The sequence below is a fragment of the Canis lupus genome, chromosome 16 (genome assembly GCF_048164855.1).
Source record: "Canis lupus baileyi chromosome 16, mCanLup2.hap1, whole genome shotgun sequence".
Classification (NCBI taxonomy): domain Eukaryota; kingdom Metazoa; phylum Chordata; class Mammalia; order Carnivora; family Canidae; genus Canis; species Canis lupus.
Genome location: NC_132853.1, coordinates 59,580,796 through 59,598,828, shown reverse-complemented (window position 1 = coordinate 59,598,828; position 18,033 = coordinate 59,580,796). Strand labels below are relative to the sequence as shown.

At 61.1% G+C, this 18,033-nt stretch overlaps 1 protein-coding gene across 6 annotated transcripts; it reads right to left on the bottom strand.

Moving 5' to 3' along the window:
• On the bottom strand, nt 1-18,028 carry ENDOV (endonuclease V). Of its 6 annotated transcripts, XR_012009380.1 has the most exons (11): nt 17,922-18,028; nt 17,360-17,531; nt 12,583-12,717; nt 12,289-12,328; nt 11,383-11,516; nt 10,168-10,236; nt 9,783-9,911; nt 8,061-8,131; nt 7,298-7,356; nt 3,261-3,363; nt 2,344-2,668 (listed from the first exon to the last, which is right to left on the bottom strand). XR_012009380.1 is itself a non-coding variant. In XM_072781918.1 (10 exons), exons 1-10 carry the CDS (start codon nt 17,975-17,977, stop codon nt 135-137), a joined length of 885 nt encoding a protein of 294 aa, XP_072638019.1. In that variant the 5' UTR covers nt 17,978-18,028; the 3' UTR covers nt 1-134. The 6 variants fall into 6 exon arrangements, 5 of the variants coding, with proteins under 5 accessions (XP_072638019.1, XP_072638018.1, XP_072638017.1 ...); XM_072781918.1 differs by lacking the exons at nt 2,344-2,668; nt 3,261-3,363 and adding an exon at nt 1-154; XM_072781917.1 differs by having other exon boundaries at nt 2,344-3,363.
• Nucleotides 18,029-18,033: the final 5 nt, after the last annotated feature.

Below are 18,033 nucleotides of genomic sequence, written 5' to 3'. Positions count from 1 at the left end.
TGTTGTTATGATACGTTACTGGGCCGTGAGTAGCATGAACGAAGAAACAATAACACACACACAGAATTAGGATTCGGCCAAATGGAGATGAGTGGAAGGAAAGTGTGTGTGAACAAACTCTCAACAGCAGAAAGTCAGTGGATAATTTCTAAATCTGAAAGAAAAAGAGCAACATTACCATGTTGTTTAGAAGTAAACACCAAAACAAACTAACTAAAATAACAACATTTTGCCTTGGAGAAGAGGAAATCAGGAACAGAGAGGGGTGGGGGGGAAGGAGCTGCTGGTTTTTCATTACAAGTCTTGCCCTCCCCCACATCCCTGCGTCCGGCCTGGGTCCTCCCGCCTGCCCACAGGGCCCTCCGCGGGCCCCCACCCTTTTCTTCCCTCTCTGTTGCCCTAGGTCTGCTTGCCTGTCTCTCTGGGACAGCGAGCCCACCTTCACTGCCCCCTTTCCCATTCTTCAGCCTGTTGGGTGGGGTAGGATCAGATGGAGGGGGGCCCAGCCCCGTCCCCAAGCAGTAGCTGTCCCTGTCCCCAGCACCGCCTATGGTGGTAAGAAACTGCCAGAAGTTGCTCCTGCTTCCTAGGGAGGTGAACTGGGGATAGCGGGCTGTGCTCCATCATTTCCATGACACCTTGCCTAATTACCCAGTGTGCTATTCATTTGGATGTCAGCGCTGCCGCATGCCTGTGCCTTTAATTAATAATTTGGTAAAACTCCATGCAGGGCCTGGCCAGGGCAGTGCAGCAGGAACTGCTGGGGCTGGGACAAATCTGGAGGGGGTGGGCCCGGCTAGTAAGGGACTCCGCCTCCCCCAGCGAGTGCAGAGGCCTTGGGCTGGAGCTTAGGACTCTGGCTCCTTGTCCACCTGTTCCCACCAGGCCCTGAAGGCCTAGGGGAAGCCCCTGCAGGGACCCATCCAGGAAGAGGCAGGAAGACAGACCCCGAGGGGTGCATGTGTACCAGTGACTGGGGTCCACGTGGGGGGATTAGTTCCCCTGGAGCCCAGGGGCCTTTGGGCCCTGGAGAGTTGGGACCCCAGGAGCCCAGGAGGAGGAGTGAGGGATGCTCAAAGGTGCTGAGGAGCTGGGCTAAAAACCAGGCTCAAGGGCAGCCCCGGTGGCGCAGCGGTTTAGCGCTGCCTGCAGCCTGGGGTGTGATCCTGGAGACCCAGGATGGAGTCCCACATCGGGCTTCCTGCATGGAGCCTGCTTCTCCCTCTGCCTGTGTCTCTGCCTCTCTCTTCGCTCTCTCTGAATGAATAAATAAATAAATCTTTAAAAAAAAATAAAAAATAAAAACCAGGCTCAAACAGGGGTTGGGGGGGATGTCCCTGGGACAGTTGGGATCATGGCCAGGCCTCCCCCTGAGGCCTGGCTTTGGCCTGATCGTGAAGAGCCACTCCCAGCCCTGGGTGCCCTGTATTCCTGAATGCCCCAAGAGAGGGGAGGGTGCATGGGCTGGGGTCCCCAGAGTGGGGAGACCCAAGGGGCCCAGGTGTGACCTGCAATGGCCAGGCCAACCCACCTCACGGGAGCCTCTTATTCCCAGCCCTTGAGCAGGGTGGGGACTTAGGGAAGGGGCGAGGAGGCCACTGGGTTAACAGGAAGATCTATTTGGATCGGACTTGAATTATTGAGTGGCTCAAGACTTATTCTTGGCTCTGGGGCAGGCAGTGGTCTGTGAAGATAGACATCATCTCGGCCCTATTTTTAAGGTTCTGTGGGAAGAAGCTGAGACACCACCCACCCAGCGCCCCCACACGCCCTCTGCACTGGGGCGAGAGAGCAGAGCAGAGCTCCTGAGGTGGGGGTGGAGGGGGCAAGACATGCCACCCAGGAGCCCCCTCCCCACACCCACACCTCACGCTTTCTGGGTCTCCCGAGAATGACCCTGGCTCGCAGGTCCCCACCTGCCCCTCCATCTGCGTCCATCTGTGTACACCGCCCTGCCACCGCCCCTCTGCTGGACCTCCCAGCCTGGCCCACGTCTGACCCCTGCATCCCGATCCCTGAAGCCCAGCCCCTTCTGAGAAGCCCTGGCTGTTTTCCCACTCGTGTCCTCAGGGTGGGCGGGCTCTCAACAGACTGCCAAAACCCTCTACCTCTTTGAGGCATCTCTGATCTGTGCTCAGTGCCTTGGTTGGCCATGGGAAGGGCTGAGGGGCCACGGCACCCCACACTTCTGTGGGTTCTCTACGGGCAGGCCAGCACTGCCCTGATATCAGAGCCGGACAAAGACATCACAAGAAAACTACAGACAAATAACCCTTAGGAATATCGATCTGAAAGTCCTCAACAAAATACCAGCAGATCAAATTCAGCAGCACAGTAAAAGGATTATACATCGTGACCAAGTGCAATTTATTTCAGAAATGCAGAGTGGCTCAAAATATGACAATGTAACCCATGCAGCACAGCACATGACGGAGTGAAGGAAGGCGATCGTTTCGACAGGTGCAGAGCAGCAGACAAACCCAAGCCCCGCTCGTGATAAAGACACAGACTAGGAACAGAAGGAAGCTCCTTCAACCTGAAAAGGGCGTCCGTGAAGAGCCCGCGGCCCACGCCGTCCTCACGGGGGACCGAGAGGTTCTTCCTAAAATCGGGAGCCAGACAAGGACGCCTGCCCTCGCCACTGGAATCCAATGTCCTACTGGAACTTCTAGCCAGACAATCAGGCAGGGAAAGGGCAGAAAAGACATTCAGATCGGAAAGGGAGAAGTAAAACTATCTCTATTTGCACATAACATGATCTTACACGGAGAGCACCCTGAAGAGTGTGTGCACACGTGTGCAACACGCACACACACACAATCCGAGCTAACAGATTGTAGCACAGCTGGAGGATGCAAGACAGAATCAGATGTGTTTCTGCACACACTAGCCACGAACAATCCAAAAACGAAATCAATAAAACAATTCCATTTGTAATGGCATCAAAAGGAATACTTAGGGACAAATTTAATCAAATGAAGTGTAGGACTTGTGCACCGAAGGGGCGCCTGGGGGCGCAGTTCAGTGGGCATCCGACTCTTGATGTCGGCTCAGGTCATGATCTCAGGGTCGTGGTGTCGAGCCCCGCATCAGGTTCTGCGCTCAGCAGGGAGTCTCCTTGGGATTCTCTCTCTCCCCCTCTGCCCCTCCTCCCCACCGTCTCCCTCCCTCTCAAAACCAAACAAACAAAACCCAGAGACTAGCGCGCTGGAAACCACACGGCCACGTGGAAAGAAGCTGACGAAGTGAAGGAAAAGCACCTGGGTCGGTCGGCGCCGCGCCCATCAAGTCCAGCTGCCTCTCAGCCGAAATGGACGAGCTGGTCCTGAAACTCTTACGGAATTGCCGGGGACCCCGCAGAGCCTATAGAAACATTACCTCAGAGTGGGCCAGAGATCGAAACGGAAGGGCTGAAGCCACAGCATTCCCAGGACGTCTCCCTGACCCTGGATTAGGCAGGGGTTTCTTACCTTCCCTTCCTTCCTTCCTTCTTTTTTTTCTTTTTTAGATTTTATTTATTTATTTATTTATTTATTTATTTATTTATTTATTTATTTATTTATTTATTTATTCATGAGAGACACACACAGGCAGAGAGAGGAGCAGACTCCATGCGGGGAGCCCGATGTGGGACTCGATCCCGGGACCCTGGGGTCATGCCCTGAGCCGGAGGCAGCCGCTCCACTGCTGAGCCCCCGGGCGCCTCTAGGCAGTGATTTCTTAAATATGACGCCAAATGCACAAGCAACAGATACACTGGACTTGATCAAATTAAACAGCTTTCATGAACCCAGAACACTGCCTAGGGAGTGACGAAGCAGCCCCAGAGCAGGAGAGCGTGTGAGTCACGTCCCTGAGAAGGCAGCTCAGCAAGAGCACAGCCCCACTTCGGACAGGGCCAAGGATTTCTGTAGACATTCCTTCCAGAAGGACGACAAATGGCCAAGGATCACTCAAGAAAGTGCTCCACGTCCTCTGTCATTAGGGCAATGCACGTCCCCCCCTGCTCCGGGATGGCCAGAATCAGGAGGGCAACAAGAATGTCGGTGACGGAGTGGACACGGGAGCCCCACGGCCTGCTGGCGAGGATGTGGAAGGGCACAGCTGCCGTGGAACGTGGCGGGAAAACTGCATGGCTCTTCCCCAAAAGGCAGACCCACGGCTGCCAAAGGGCCCAGAAGCTGCCCTCCTGGGTGGACGCCTGCGAGGAAATCCCAGGTTCATACAAACACCCGTCTACCTGGCACCCAGAGTTGCCAGGCAGGGGTGGGGGGTGACTGCTAACGGGGACGGGGGCTCCCTCTACAGTGACAGGGCAGCCTGGGAACTAGACAGCAGGTCTGACTGCACAAGAGTCTGTATCTAAAAACCACCAAATTGTCCACTTAAAAAAAAAAAAAGGCTTAAAATGGCAGCTTTTGTGATGTGACTTCAATTTCACAACGAAAACGACTCGGGTGAGTGGTCCGCAAACTTCTCTCCAGGCTCTGGTCTGGTCTTCCCTGATGGGGAGGAAAGAGGGATGGGGACGCCACGGCGCCAGGGCTCTCAGAAGAGCCCCCTCCCACCCCGGGGGGGAGCCAGGGCCACCTGCCCGCACCTGCTGCGACACGACGCCAATCCTCCCAGCCCCCAGGAGGCAGGAGAGACGGAAGGCACGGTCTGGGCCCAGGAGGCCTGGTCCTAGGAGCCCGTCTGGCCCTCACTGACCCCGCATTCGGGGGGCCTGGGGTGGTGGGAGAGGCTAGGAAGAGATGAGGACTCCTGCTTCCCGTTTCTTCCTTCTCGCTGGAGTTGACAGCACAGCCCCACAGACAGACGGCCACCAACCCCGGCCGCCACGGGCCAGCTCCCCTCGGCAGGACTGGCGGAGCCGGGCTCCGCGGCGGCACCGGTGTCTGTAGGGCGCAGCCTTGCCCCGGCCGGTTGGTGAGGGGCAGTAGGGCCAGCCGCCTCCACCTGCACTCCCGACGCCCCACACCTGGTCCCGATGCGCCCCGGGCGGGGAGAGGCCCAGGTGACGTCAGGAGGGCAGCGGGTGTGGAGAGCCCTGCTGCTGGTGGCGGGCAGGAGACCTGGGCAGCGGGCTGGCCGCCTGGCACAGTACCCCACGCTCTGGGCACTGCCAGCTCTCCCTGTCCTGCCTCAGACCCTCCTCCCAGAAAACAGGTGTCCTCCGGGCCTCGCTGGGCCTGGGGACGGGGTGGGGAGAGGCGCTGAGCCCGACGGTGCAGCCCTGCTGGCTCTCAGGACCACGGCTGGCCTTAGCTGCCGCGTGACCCGCCCCTGGAGGGGCCCCACTGGGGCTGCTTGTGCCGGGGACCCCGTGCCCCTCACACCTCACAGAGGCCTACCCGGGACAGACGCTGGGGTGCTGGACTCCCATGTGTTTGTTTACAGGGAACAGGGCCCACCACTGGGTGAGAGACTACATGTAACCTCACACCTCACCCACCAAACCTGGGGTGCTTATGACCCCGGAGAGAAGGCAGGCCCCGAGTGCGAGGTCATACCTCGGAGCTCCGTCAAATGCTGTGTCACACTTTCCCGGGGGACAGCCTTGTGCCTCAGTCCCAAAGCAGGGAGAACGGGGCCACCTTGGCAGAGGTGAGCTGGAAGTCCCACTGTCAGGATGCTGGGGTGCAGGGTCTGAAGTCGGGGGCATAGCACCAGGGCCCGGGGTCCTGCTGAGGAGGACAGCTGGGGCTCCCTGCACACCCCAGCCCCGATGAGTCCCAGGCCCAGGATTGGGAGGAACGGAAGCTAGGCTCAGAAAGGAGAGGAGGTGCCAGGGGAACACCTGTGGAGGCAGCAGGAGTGGGACAGGAGGATGGAAGCCAGCCTGGTCCTCCCCACAGATAGGAGTCCCTGGAGGGCCCCTGTGGAACATGCTGGGACCTGCTCAGCCCACTGGGCCGGAGGAGAGCCCCTGAGCATCTTGGTGGCACCCCACAGCCCCACCTGTCCTGGGCAGTCCTGCTTCCTACTGAGAGGCCCCAAACAGGAGCCGCGACCCTACGTGCCTGCCCCCAGCCACCTGGCCTTCCCTGGTGAAAGCAAGAGGGGACGGCGGCCAGCACCCTGCCGGCCCAAGCCGCAGCCTGCCTCGCTCACTGTCCCCCCCCCCCCCGCTGCTCCCGGGGGTCTGGGTCCCCAGAGAGGAGCTCACTTCCAAAGGGAGGTGCTGGGGCAGGAAGCGTGGAAACCCAAGGCCGTCCCAACCGGGACCAGCAGCTCTCTGACAAACAGCAAGAGTGGCAAGAAATCATACTTCCCAGCGAATGCCAGCGTGGGGAGGGAGCCTGGGGGCTGCGGCTGGGCCTGCCCCCCACCCACAGCCTCTCAACAGTGAGACACGAGACCCAGACTGGGTGGGGGGCATGTCGCGTCCCCACAGTGGAGGCGGGGCCTGTGCTGAGAAGGGGGGCGCAGCGAGGGGACGCTGATGGCAGTCCAGCCCAGGGCAGACGTGCCCCACCGGCTTCCCAGACGGGGCTGCCCACCTTCACAGCCCCTGCTCGGAGCGGAGGGCCCAAGCCCCTCCCCTCAGATACCAGCGCGGGTCCTCTGGCATCCAGGCTGCCCCATGTGTCCCTGTGCCCTAGCGAACCAGCAGCAGGAGAGCTGGCAGATGGGCAGGGCAGCTAGGGACCGCGCCCCGCCACCCCAGCCGGTGCTCTCCTGGGTCAGGGCGGAGGGGACTCAGTGTGGCCGACTGGTCAGGGGTGGAGACCAGGGGAAGAGCTGGTTTAAAATGAACCCTGGAAAATAAAAAAGCAAAAGCCAAGGAAGCGGTGGTGTGTGCGCCGAGGGGGAGACGGACGGGCGGCCAGGGACAGACAACGCAGTCTGGCAGTCTTAAGCCCACCTGGGCACTTTTAGAAAAAAACAGAAAACACCAAAAAATCCCCCTGAACACTGAACGCCCCTCTCCTGCTCTTGGGGAAGCAACGTGACACTCCCTCCAGGTCTGACGCTCTGTGGCGAGTGGGCGGTCTCCTGCAGGTGGTCTCTGGCCGAGCTCTTGGCCGCCTCGTGACGAGACCTCGGAGCAGGACGGGCAGTCCCCGGGCCCACCCAAGCTGGGGCAGGCCTGCTGCCACCCCGTGCGTGGTGTGGCCAGCGTGCGCTGGGGCCTGGGTGCCCCACCCATCATGGGGGCGCCGTCCCCCAGTCACGACTCCGAGCAGGAGCTGGACGTCAGACAGCTGGGAGTCTCATGTGACCGCTGCACCCCCTACTGCTTTCCGGTGTGTCTTCGGGCCTCAGCTGTGTGTCTCAGGGGGGCTGCCCTCACCTGCGGGCTCTTCCGAACCTTCCTTGGGGCACACCTTTGGCTTCTGTAGTTTCTGGCTCCTGGTAACGACATCGAGGAGGGGCAGCATCAAACGCAGAGGCGGCCCGCAGTCCCCCTTGCTCCCCGGGGGGCCTGGAAGGTGCTGCTGATGCAAGAAGGCACAGACCCCCTGTGCGCTCCTGGGGCCAGGCCCCGCACCTGCGCGAGCTTAGCTGGGCCTAGGACGGCCCCGGACTGCGTGGAGAAAGGAGCTGGAGGTAAAGCTGATGGTGACTGCTCTGGGGCTCGCTTGTCAATGCCAGGCCCGGTCCGCATGGAGCGTGGACAGTGGGCCACAGCACCTGTCTCGTGGCAAGCTGTGGCCAGGGTCAGATAACCATCCCCACCGGCCGTGACCATCCGAGCCAGGCTCTCCCACCTGATCTTGCCAGCCCACGAACAACTACGTCTGGCACACGGATAAGGAAACCAAGGCCCAGAGAGCGTCACCACCGCAGCAGCCAGGACGAAGCCCGGGGCCACCTGACTCCCACGGCCTCCCCGTGGAGACCACGACCCAGGGCCGCGCAGGCAGTGGACAAGGCCGGTGGGGGCAGCCCTGGTGGGCTTCAGGAATTCCCGCTGGACTGGAGTCTGCCCAGGCGCCACACCTGCTGCCTCGGCTCTGCCAACCCCCAGGGACTCTGCGTCTCCCAATCGGCCCCACGGGTCAGTGGCCCCACCACAATTGCCCCACACCGTGCCAAGTGCCCCCAGAACTCACCTCTCTTGCTCTGGTGGGGGCCTGGGGCTTCCCAGGGTCCTGCGGATGTAGTCTCGAGAGCGGATGTCAGCCTGGGGAGAGGGTGGCTCTGTGAGAGGTGGTGGGCCCTGGACAGCCTGGCGGAAACACTCTTGTTCCCCAGAGAGCCCACGGAGGTAACACCAGCCATCGCGGCCCAGCCTTTGGGACAAGGACTAGAGCCCCGGGGGTGACACGATGGCAGGTCCCTGAGGGCCTGAGTGGATAGGCTCAGGAGGAGGCCCCGGGTCACCCCCCAGGATCCAGTGGAGCCGCTGGGCTCTCACTGGGTTTGTGGCCTGCGCTTCCGTGCGCTTTGCTTGTGCCCCAGCCCTGATCTCCCAGGGTCCTCCTAGCCCAGCTGGCCTGTCCCTCTGGCTCTGGTCTGCACCAGTGCCCCCTGCCCCCCGGGGAAGTGTCGACGGAAGGTTCTTCCAAGTCACTGGAATGGACAGCATCGAGGCAGACCTGAGGGAGGGGGGCTCAGGCCTGAGCGGAGACCCCCAGGCACTGCCCCAGAGGCCTGGCCTTCCAGCCCCCAGAGAGCCTCAGGGCCCCAGGGCCTGGAGCCAGAGCCAGAGCCATGTGCGGGCTGCTGCTGCCACCTGCAGGCCACCCTGCACACCAGCAGCGGGGGAAGGTCCTGGCCCCCAGAGGCGGTGGCATCTATGAGCAGCAGGGGCGGGGGTGGGGGTGGGGATGCATCACCCCGTGCTGAGCCCTGTGCACCCGCTATCTCCAGGCAGTGGGCCCCGGGGCCCAGCCATGTCGAGCTGACCCAGCACAGGCCGTGGGGACACGGGGGAGGCAGCAGGTACCGGGGCACCGTGGTGGGAGGATTCCAGGCCCTTGGCCCTCTTGACCTACCGCAGCACCAGCAGGAACCTGGGCTCCAGGCCTGGGCGGCACAAACCAGCACCTTGTCTAGACGGGCTCCCCTGGCTCCTCTGAGCCACCCACAGAGCCTCTGCTTGTGACTCACACCCAGGTCCCTGTGGGGAAGCCTTGCTCGTGGGCTTGCACTACCCTGGCCTGGCTCCGGCCACACTTTCCTGAGTTTCCTGCTGAGACTCATTCCCACCCTAGGGCCTTTGCGAATGCAGGTCCTTGGGCCTGGACCACCTTTGCCCCTCCTCAGACTGGTCTCTTGCTGAGGAGGGCTCCTCACGGGTGCTCATTCCATGGCTTCTCTGGGACACATACCCACCCGTGACTGCTGATGCCCGGTCCCCACCCAGGCCACTGACGCAGGCCCACGGGCAGCTTGTGCTCACCTCTATCTCCTACAGGCTGAGGTTTTTCTCAGCCGAGCCAACCTGTTCCCCAAAGTTCTGCTCTCGCCCACCCCCGCTGCCGATTTAGGTGCTGGGGGCCCGGCACAGCCACCTCCTGCCACTTCCTGAGGACTGTGCCAACACAAGCCTTCCTCAGCACTGCCTGCAGCCCTGCAGGGGGCTCCCTCCCAGGCTGCTGGGCAGGTCGGGCCCTGAAGGGCTAGCCGGGGGCTGGCAGGGGTGAGCTGCCACCAGCTGAGGCTCCTGATGACCCCAGGACGGGTGCAGGAGGCTGAAGTGGCATGTAGGAGCACAGTGGACCATGGGGCCCGGCAGGGCAGGGCCCCAGGATGAACTCTGGTCACCCCCTAGGGCGTCCCACAGGTGCTCCTGCTGAGTGGGGAGCAGATGGTGCATGTGGCCCACCCACCTGGCGCACGGGCTCCGGGCTCCGGAACCTGCAGCAGCTTCGGGTCAGGCGTACAGCAGACTCCAGGCTTATCCTGTGGCCCACGGAGACGTAGAGGGGCTTGCTGCTGTGGCTGTGGCTCTTCAGGGCCTAGGACAAGGAAGGCAAAATCAGAGCACAGTAGAGACAAGCCCTGGGGGCTCCAGGACAGATGACATATCAGCAAGTGCAGCCCAGAGGTCCTCTCAGCACAGCTGAGGGTGGTGGTGCGGGGGTTGAAGGCACTGGGCACACCCTGTGTGGGTTGGAGTGGCAGGGGGAGGTGGACAGGGTCTGGTGCACACGAACAAGTGCCTGCATGTTTGTGGGTGCCGCCTCCTTGGGGTGCGGGCCGCTGGCCACTCACCATGCCCAGGACAGTCCCAGAGCCTCCTATCAGAGGAAAGGTGTCTCCTTCAGCCTGTAGAAGTCGTATCTAGAAAGCAGGAAGAGAAAGCATGGAAAAAGTCTTTTTTCGGTGAAGGGCAGGCCTGTGTTTTTGGAGTCGGACGCTAGGCAAGGAGGGGAAGGGCTCAGGTCCGCACATGGTCTGCAGCCGCTTCTTGCAAAGCCACGCAGCCTAATGGCTGTCCTGCGAGCGGACTTGGTGTCCAGGAGGACATCCCGGCGCCATCTGACCCTGACCAGGCCCTCGGAACCCAGTTCTCCCCTCCTTGTTCTGCGGCTGAGGAATCGCGGGGCCTGGAGAAGGGGCGGCAGGCAGTCCACCCAGGCCACAGTGCTAAGGGTGGAGGTGCCAGGCAGGGACGGAGGCCTGGCGAGCGCCCACCCTGCCTGGCTGGTGGACACACAGGTGCTCCCCTCGGGCCAGGACCACTTCCTGCTGCTTTGTCTCCTGTGAGGAATTGAAGTATGTTTGATTCGACCCAACAAGTCTTTTAGGGGCGAGCATTAGTCCACTGAGTGACTCAGAAGCCTCCTAAATTTGCTCTGGGCTCCCCGTCAACTCCATCAACAACTGTTCTGTGCAGGCACAGCATTGCCTGGAGAAATGAGACAGATGTGATCATTGTTCTCCGAGCCTGCCACCCAGCGGTAGAGCTGGATGTGTCCCCGGGTCTCTCTGGAGTGGGGTGTCACATTCCCAGTGCCAGCCTTGAGGCCAAACGAGGGAGATGCTGGGAGAAGGTGGGGCAAGGAAGCTCCGAGGCAGGCCGGGCAGCAGCTTCCTGCAGGCCCCGCGCTGGGGGCGGGGAAAAGCACAGAGGGCCACACGGACTCCCAGACGCCCTGTGCCCAGTAACTGGAGGGCCTTCCCCTATAGGAGGTGCCACAGCAGCACAAAGGTGGTGGTGATGGGGAGGCGAGCACGTGCCCAGGAGGCTGGGGGAGCTCAGCGGCTACTCCTCCACGCTGGCAGTCTGCGGTCGTGCCCCACGACCCACGGGGGAAACAGGGCACGCACAGAGAGGTAGGGAGCCAGGATGGTGAGGAGCGCGCCAGCAGGCCAGGGCTGGACCAGAGGTGTGTACGGGGCAGGTCACTGGGGCCGTCCGAGCTGCATGCCCCCCAGGCCCTGTGCTCGCCCTCCCCGCGGGCAGGCCATCGCCCCATCCCTCACCTTCTCCTTGTGCTGGGCGTTGTTCTCCAGCCCGTCCACCTGCAGGAGTTTCTTGGCCACCCCAATGCAGGGCAAGTCCGTGAGGATGCCAAGGTGGCAGGCCACCCCAAAGCCTACAGGGGCAGAGGGTGAGGCTGGGCTGGAGGGTCAGCGAGCCTACCAGGCTAGAGACTGTGGAGACGGAGGGCAAATCAGAACCCGCTGAGTCTCCCCAGGTAAACAGAGGCCTGTGGGCAGACTGAGGACCGGGACAGGACTGGGAGAGCCAGCTCGACAAGGGACATGGCCCCCTGCCCCAACCTCACGGTTGTCGGGCTGGGGTGGAAGATGCTCCTTCCTCCTGGAGAGGTCAGGAGCCTGATTAGCTCATGATACTTCACCCCAGTTCTCCTCCCACTTTCTGGCACTTTCTATCCTCCTGTTTCTTTGGCAGCTGCCGTCAGGCCTCTGCGTCACCCTCCTGACACACACTTGGGGCTCCCGCCAGGCAGTGCGCATGTGGGCACCCAGCTCCCCCTGCGGACCCACGCCCAGGCCCATGATGGAGGGGGAGAGCTCCCCTCTCCCTCGGTCGCTCTCCGGAGCCGGCATCCCAGTGCCCAGTTGGGTGCAAGCTTCTCGGTGTCAGCGGGGAACGGTTTCGGTAGAAGGCCTGTCACCACTCAGTGGGCAGCCCATCAGACAGGCCAGCGAGGCAGTGGTCAGGGTGCTGGCTGGGCAGGCAGGAAGGAGGCGGGCTGACAGGAAGCGGGACTCTGCTGGCCGGGAGCCCGACAACGAAGTCAAGGCCAGAAAGTGTGGCCGGGGCCCGGCTGGCAGCAGAGGGGCCTGGGCGGGTGCGCACACTCTGGGAGGACGGGTCAGAACTGGCCCCTCCTGGGCCCTGTCTTTTGGGAGCAGGATTACCTCGGTGGTGGAGAACCCCATTTCCATCCACAAAGAGGACCTGGAAGAGCCACAGGGGAAAGTCAGTCAGCCGAACGGCCCTCACCCATCAGGCCAGGGAATCCTGCAGCAAACAGTCTGGGATCACCACTCCCGGGACAGGCGGCTTTTGAGAAATTCTGATCCCTCCCCTCCAGGTCAAAGTACATCTTCCCAGCGAGGTCAGAGGACTCCCCGTGCAGTGCGGGATGCAGCCCGCAGAGGCCGTCCCTCCTGGGCGGAACCGAGGGCCCTTTTTGCAGTCGGGGTACCTGCCTGGGGCACCATGTGGGGCTCCTTCTCCTGCAGCCGCTGCACCGCATCCACCAGGAAGGGCACCTCTCGGAAGGCCAGGAAGCCCGACATGTAGGGAGCCGTCAGGTTAACCATGCTGCAGTCCTCATACACCACCTGTCGCCGGGCATCCAGGTCACGGGTGGGCGCAGCCTCGGCCCTTTGTCTCTCAGGCCTGCTGCTGCGGCCATCCCCCTCCCCAGCCCCCGGGCCCACTACCTCCAGCCTCGCCTATCTGGGGGGAGAGTGCCTGGTGTCAAGGTGATCCACCGGGGATTCAGCCTGCAGCCTCCCGAGGTGCTCGCACACCCGCTGCACCAGGCCCTCCTCCTGGGGCGCCCTCTGTCCACCGCGTACCTGCCTATCGGGGGGCTCAGGGAAGACAAAGGGCAAGAGGCACGTGTGTGCCACCAGAGCAAGGGCTTGGATGTCACTGTTGCCCATGAGCGGGGACTCGGGGGAGGAGAGGCCGGGTCTTCACAGGGCCTACAACCGCATGAAAGGCAACCCCGGCTCTACGAAGGGAGATTTCAAAGAATCCAGAAAAGGACAAGCGGCTTTCAGAGCTAGACAGTGTGAAAGAGGAAGGGTCCCGAGGGACAGGCAAGTGTCAAAGAGGCAGTGAGGCCGCCGGAGGAGCCAGCAGGGCGCCGAAACCACCACCTGAAGCTCCCTTGTCGCAGGCCGAGCACGGGGGCGGGGGCTGGGGCAGCCTGGGCACCATGCAGGGCCTCGGAGCGCTCGGGGCCTCGGCCGACCGCGGCCCAGGGAGAGGAGCCCGGCAGCTGGCGGCGGCGCCCACGGCAGGGTGACCCCACGGGGACGCACTGCAGTGTGGCCTCTCACATCGTTGCGGCCGCTCACGTCTGACCTGCCCGCAGAGGTTCCAGAAACCCGAGGTGCCAGAGCCCGGCAGACACCCAGCCCGGGGCGCACAGAGCCACGTGGCCTCCCCGCGGGGCACGCGACAGCCAGGGCACGGCAGCTGCGGGTCCAGGCCGGGCGAGGACAGGCAGGGACCACGGCAGGCAAGGACGGCACCGGCGGGGGCGCCACCCAGGCCGGCCTCCACATGCCCGCGTGAACACGATTCCCCGCGTGACCTCGGACGGCGGCGGCCCACACTCACGGCTCCACAAACACATGCTGCCCATGGGCGGTGCGGCGGGGTAGACGGCCCATCCTAAATGTGGGGGGGAGCGCGGGCAAACCCCAAACACTAGGGACGGACACGAACAAAAACATGGGCAGATGGATGGCCAGAGCACGTGACTGAAGGGGAAACCAGGGCGGCGGGGCCGAGCGAGTGGAGAGTGCGTAGGAGCCTCCATCCGAGCAACATTCCAGAGAAAAGGAAAGGTGACTCCACATGGTCAGAGCCAGCCGTGAGCTTGGGAGAAAGGGCCCTGGGCCCTCGACCGTCAGCTCAGGGTGAGTGAGAGAAGAGGAGGAAAGGAAGCGGGTGCCACACTGGGCACCCCCTGCCCCGAGCCCACGTGACCCCAGGGCAGCAGGGGACATGCACTGCCCCCTGCTCCCCACCCCCACCCCCGCTGCCCCAACCTTACTCCCCAGAGAGCAGGACCAGCTCGAGGCGACCGGGGAGACGGGACACGGACAGGGTTCTGGAGGTGCTGCGGACCCCGAGGTCTGCTGTTATGTAGGTCCCTCAGGACAGGCCTGTAGGGGGGCCCCCAGGTGAGCTGTCAGCACCTGGGGAGACACCTGCGGATCCCTCAGCGTGCACACACATGCACAAAATACGACATCCATCGGCAACAGCTGGATCTAAGCAGAGTATACGGTGTTCAACGTGTCATTCTTCCAATGTATCCACGTTTACGCATTTTGAAGTTAAATATCAGGAAAAAGTGAAAAACCTCAATTGCGTAATGGGTGTGTGGGCACGATCCGGACGGTCAGTAATCTCCGAGAAGATCTGCAGGTCTCACCCTAAGTCGGTGACGTGGCCCCGAAATACCCCGTCTCTTCGGTGCACTGCGGCCCACCGAACTCAGGTGCAGCTCGGTTCAATGCTGGCGCCTGATGCAAAGATGGACCTGCTGACTGCGGGCCCGCCAGAGGCCCAGCAGCACGGGAGCTGCATGTCACATGGGCGAGCCTCTGAGGACACAGCGGACCACACGGATGAAGCAGAGTGGTGTCCAGATGATGGAAGGGTGGACGTTCAGGAAGGCGGGTCTGCGCTCCGCTGCCCGAGGCACAATCGACAGGTCACAAACATTTCAGCTTCCCACGGAGAACACACTAACCAGGTGTCCGACCATGGGATGGGCTGTTGTGAGGCCCCCATTCATCAGGGGTGCTGAGGACGGGATTCCTGGCTGCACAGAAGACGCACCAGGGCCTCCCACCCCGGCTCTACTCTGTGATCACAGGGACGCTTGCTGAAAAGATTTCCAGGTTGTACGCTTGGAGATTTTTTTTTTTAAAGGAAATGAATTAGGGCTCTGGAATCTATATATATATATACATACATATATATATATTTTAAACTTTATTGAGGTACAATTTACTGCTATAAAGTTCACTTGAAGTGTATAATTCAATGTTTTTATTTACGGAGCTGTACAACCATCTGATGCCCCACAGCACCAATAAACCTTGCCTCTGCTACCAGTCACACCCCATCCACCCCTCTCCCTAGCCCTCAGCAACCAGGCATTTACTTTCTGTCTCTGGATCTGCCTATGGGGTTTGCATCTCTAACACAACTCAGGAGACTGATGGGGGCAGACCCGTGATCAGGCTTTTAGGAGCCTCTGCACCACACTCCGTCCAAGCTCCTTGCCCAGTCTAAGCTCCCACAGCACAGGACGACGAACACTGACCCCATCCCAGGGGCAGGCACTCTGCTCTCTGCCGGGGTTACAAGAGGAATACAGGATCACCCCACCCTTGAGAACCCAGTCAGTGCAGGAACTGTTAATGCAACGGAAGAAGCACCGCATGAGACAGAGACCACGGACAGGGATGAGAGGTGGCTAATCCTGCAGCCAGGACAACAGACGCGGGAGTACATGAACTGTCTTGAGAAGGGAGGTGTCCTAAGAACAGCTAACATCTATCTTTTGAGGACTTACAATGTGCCAACTAACTGCTTTCCATGGGTGATGCCATTCATCCCTCACAGTGGAGCTGGCTATCAACAGTGCCACCATCCTCAAGTTAGAAGAGGAAGTGGAAGGCCTGGGAGTGGGGGTGAAGTGGGAGGGGCAGACGGGAGGTAGGGACGCAGGCAGTCTGGCTCCCGAGGCTGTGGCTTATCCCCAAGGCCATCGTACACACTGGGCAGGGACTCTGGATCCACTAAGACCCTATATCCAGCCCTTAGCACGCAGCGGGCGCTCAGTATGTTTTTGCTGAGTTTGACTAATGGGGTCTTCCAAGTAAAGTGGAGAGACACAAGCAAGAACACGCTGCCTTTGGGAGCAAACAGACGACAGGGAGGGTGAAACTCTGAGCAGCAGAGCAAAGGTTTCCTCGTCAACTTCTTTAGTCCAGGCTTCCTGAACTGTGGTCCCCCAACGAATCCCAGGCATACTGCTGAGTGCGTGTCTGAGTGCCTTCCCTATGGCAGGCGTTGAGCTAGGTGCCCAAGGCTACAGCTGGTGGACATGGCAATATGGTTGCTATCACCGTGGAGCTCACATTCTGGGAGGGGAGACACACCCACCAATTCCATCCAGTGCAATAAAGAGGAAAGAGAGGATACTGAGTAACTCCTGGTCTTGCGGGGTGAGGGGGGTGCTCACTGGGGGACCTGAGAAGTGAGCAAGGGTTAGCCAGGAGTAGAAACATCAGTGCAAAGGTCAGGCAGGCAGATACAGCATGGCACGTTTGAGGAATCTGAAGAAGTACTCTGGGGTGGGGAATGGGGGTTGGTGAGTCACACCTACAGCTTTACACTCAGTATGGTCAGATCCCAAAGGGTCCTTATCCTTATTAGCAAGTTCAACCCCACAGAATCGGCACTGAAATGTTTCAAGTGAACTAGGTGGTGACGTGGTCATATTTACTTTCTAGGAGAATCACTTGCAGGCAGCATGGAGAAGGCACCACAGAAGGCGATCCTGAAGGCAGGAAACCCAGTGAAAACTCCACTTGTCCCCTGCAGGACAGGGGACAGGGGCGTAGCCAGGGAAGTGGCGGCGAGGATGCAGACAGGGGGCCAGATTCCTGCAATATTTAGGAGGTGCATAAACGGGGCTAGCGTGGGACAGAGCGGGACTCCATGTGTGAACGCATCTCTGGGGATACAGAGGTGTCCAGGCCGGGCAGTTCGGGACGTGTCGCTGTGGGGTCACTGACATGGGAAGGCCCAAGAGAATAATTAGCCTGAAGTAAAGACGTGAGTCAGGGATCCCTGGGTGGCGCAGCGGTTTAGTGCCTGCCTTTGGCCCAGGGCATGATCCTGGAGACCCGGGATTGAATCCCATATGGGGCTTCCTGCATGGAGCCTGCTTCTCTGTCTCTCTCTCTCTCTCCGTGTCTATCATGAATAAGTTTTAAAAAAAATCTTAAAAAAAAAAAAATAAAGATGTGAGTCAATTCAGGTTCTAATTCACAGAATCTCTTTTAGTTTCTACTGCCCCGCTTTTTTCTTCAAAGGCTTCCCAACCTAATAAGGAAATCCTACAAAAGGAGAAGCAGAGTTCTACATGGGCGCTGGTCCCCGAGCCCCGCCTCTCTCACTAATGCAGCCCACGCCAGGGAAGGGTGGCCCCCGCGGGGTTACCTCGAGCTCAGGGTAGCTGAGCACCACCAGGGAGGCACAGGCGCTGGCACTGTCGCCCTTCACAAAGGACAGGTCCACGCCCCCGACCCTCTGCAGGCCTGAGAACGCGGGGTCCCGCTGCCACGCCTCCGTGTCCTGCTCCACGAGGAGGGCCTTCAGCTGAGCTTGCTCCCTGAGGGCAGACACATGTCCAGTGGCCTCCTGGCCCCGAGCGGTCCGCAGGGCTTGCGGATCTTTCCTAGGGCACTCCCGGTCTCGGGGGACGCCCCTGCGCGGCCTCACCCCTACCTTCCTGGGGTCGCTCCTGCGCGGCCTCACCCCTACCTTCCCGGGACGCCCCTCCGCGGCCTCACCCCTACCTTCCCGGGGACGCCCCTGCGTAGCCTCACCCCTACCTCTCCCAACCCCCGCCCAGACCCGGCGCCGGAAGCGAGCGCCGCCGACCCTGCAGACTACAACTCCCGAAGGCCCTTTCTTCTGCGCGCCGGAAGCGGGTCGGGCCCCCCGCAGCCCCAAAGCCGCTCCAGCCCCCCGCAACTTGGCAGTCAGCCCGCCCCATTACCGTTTCCAGAGCGACAAGATCTCCTCCGGCGGCTTCTCCGCAGCCTCCCGCGCCATGGCGCGGCCCCCAGGGCTCCTTCCGGTTGCGTCGCTTCCATCTGGCGTCACTTCCG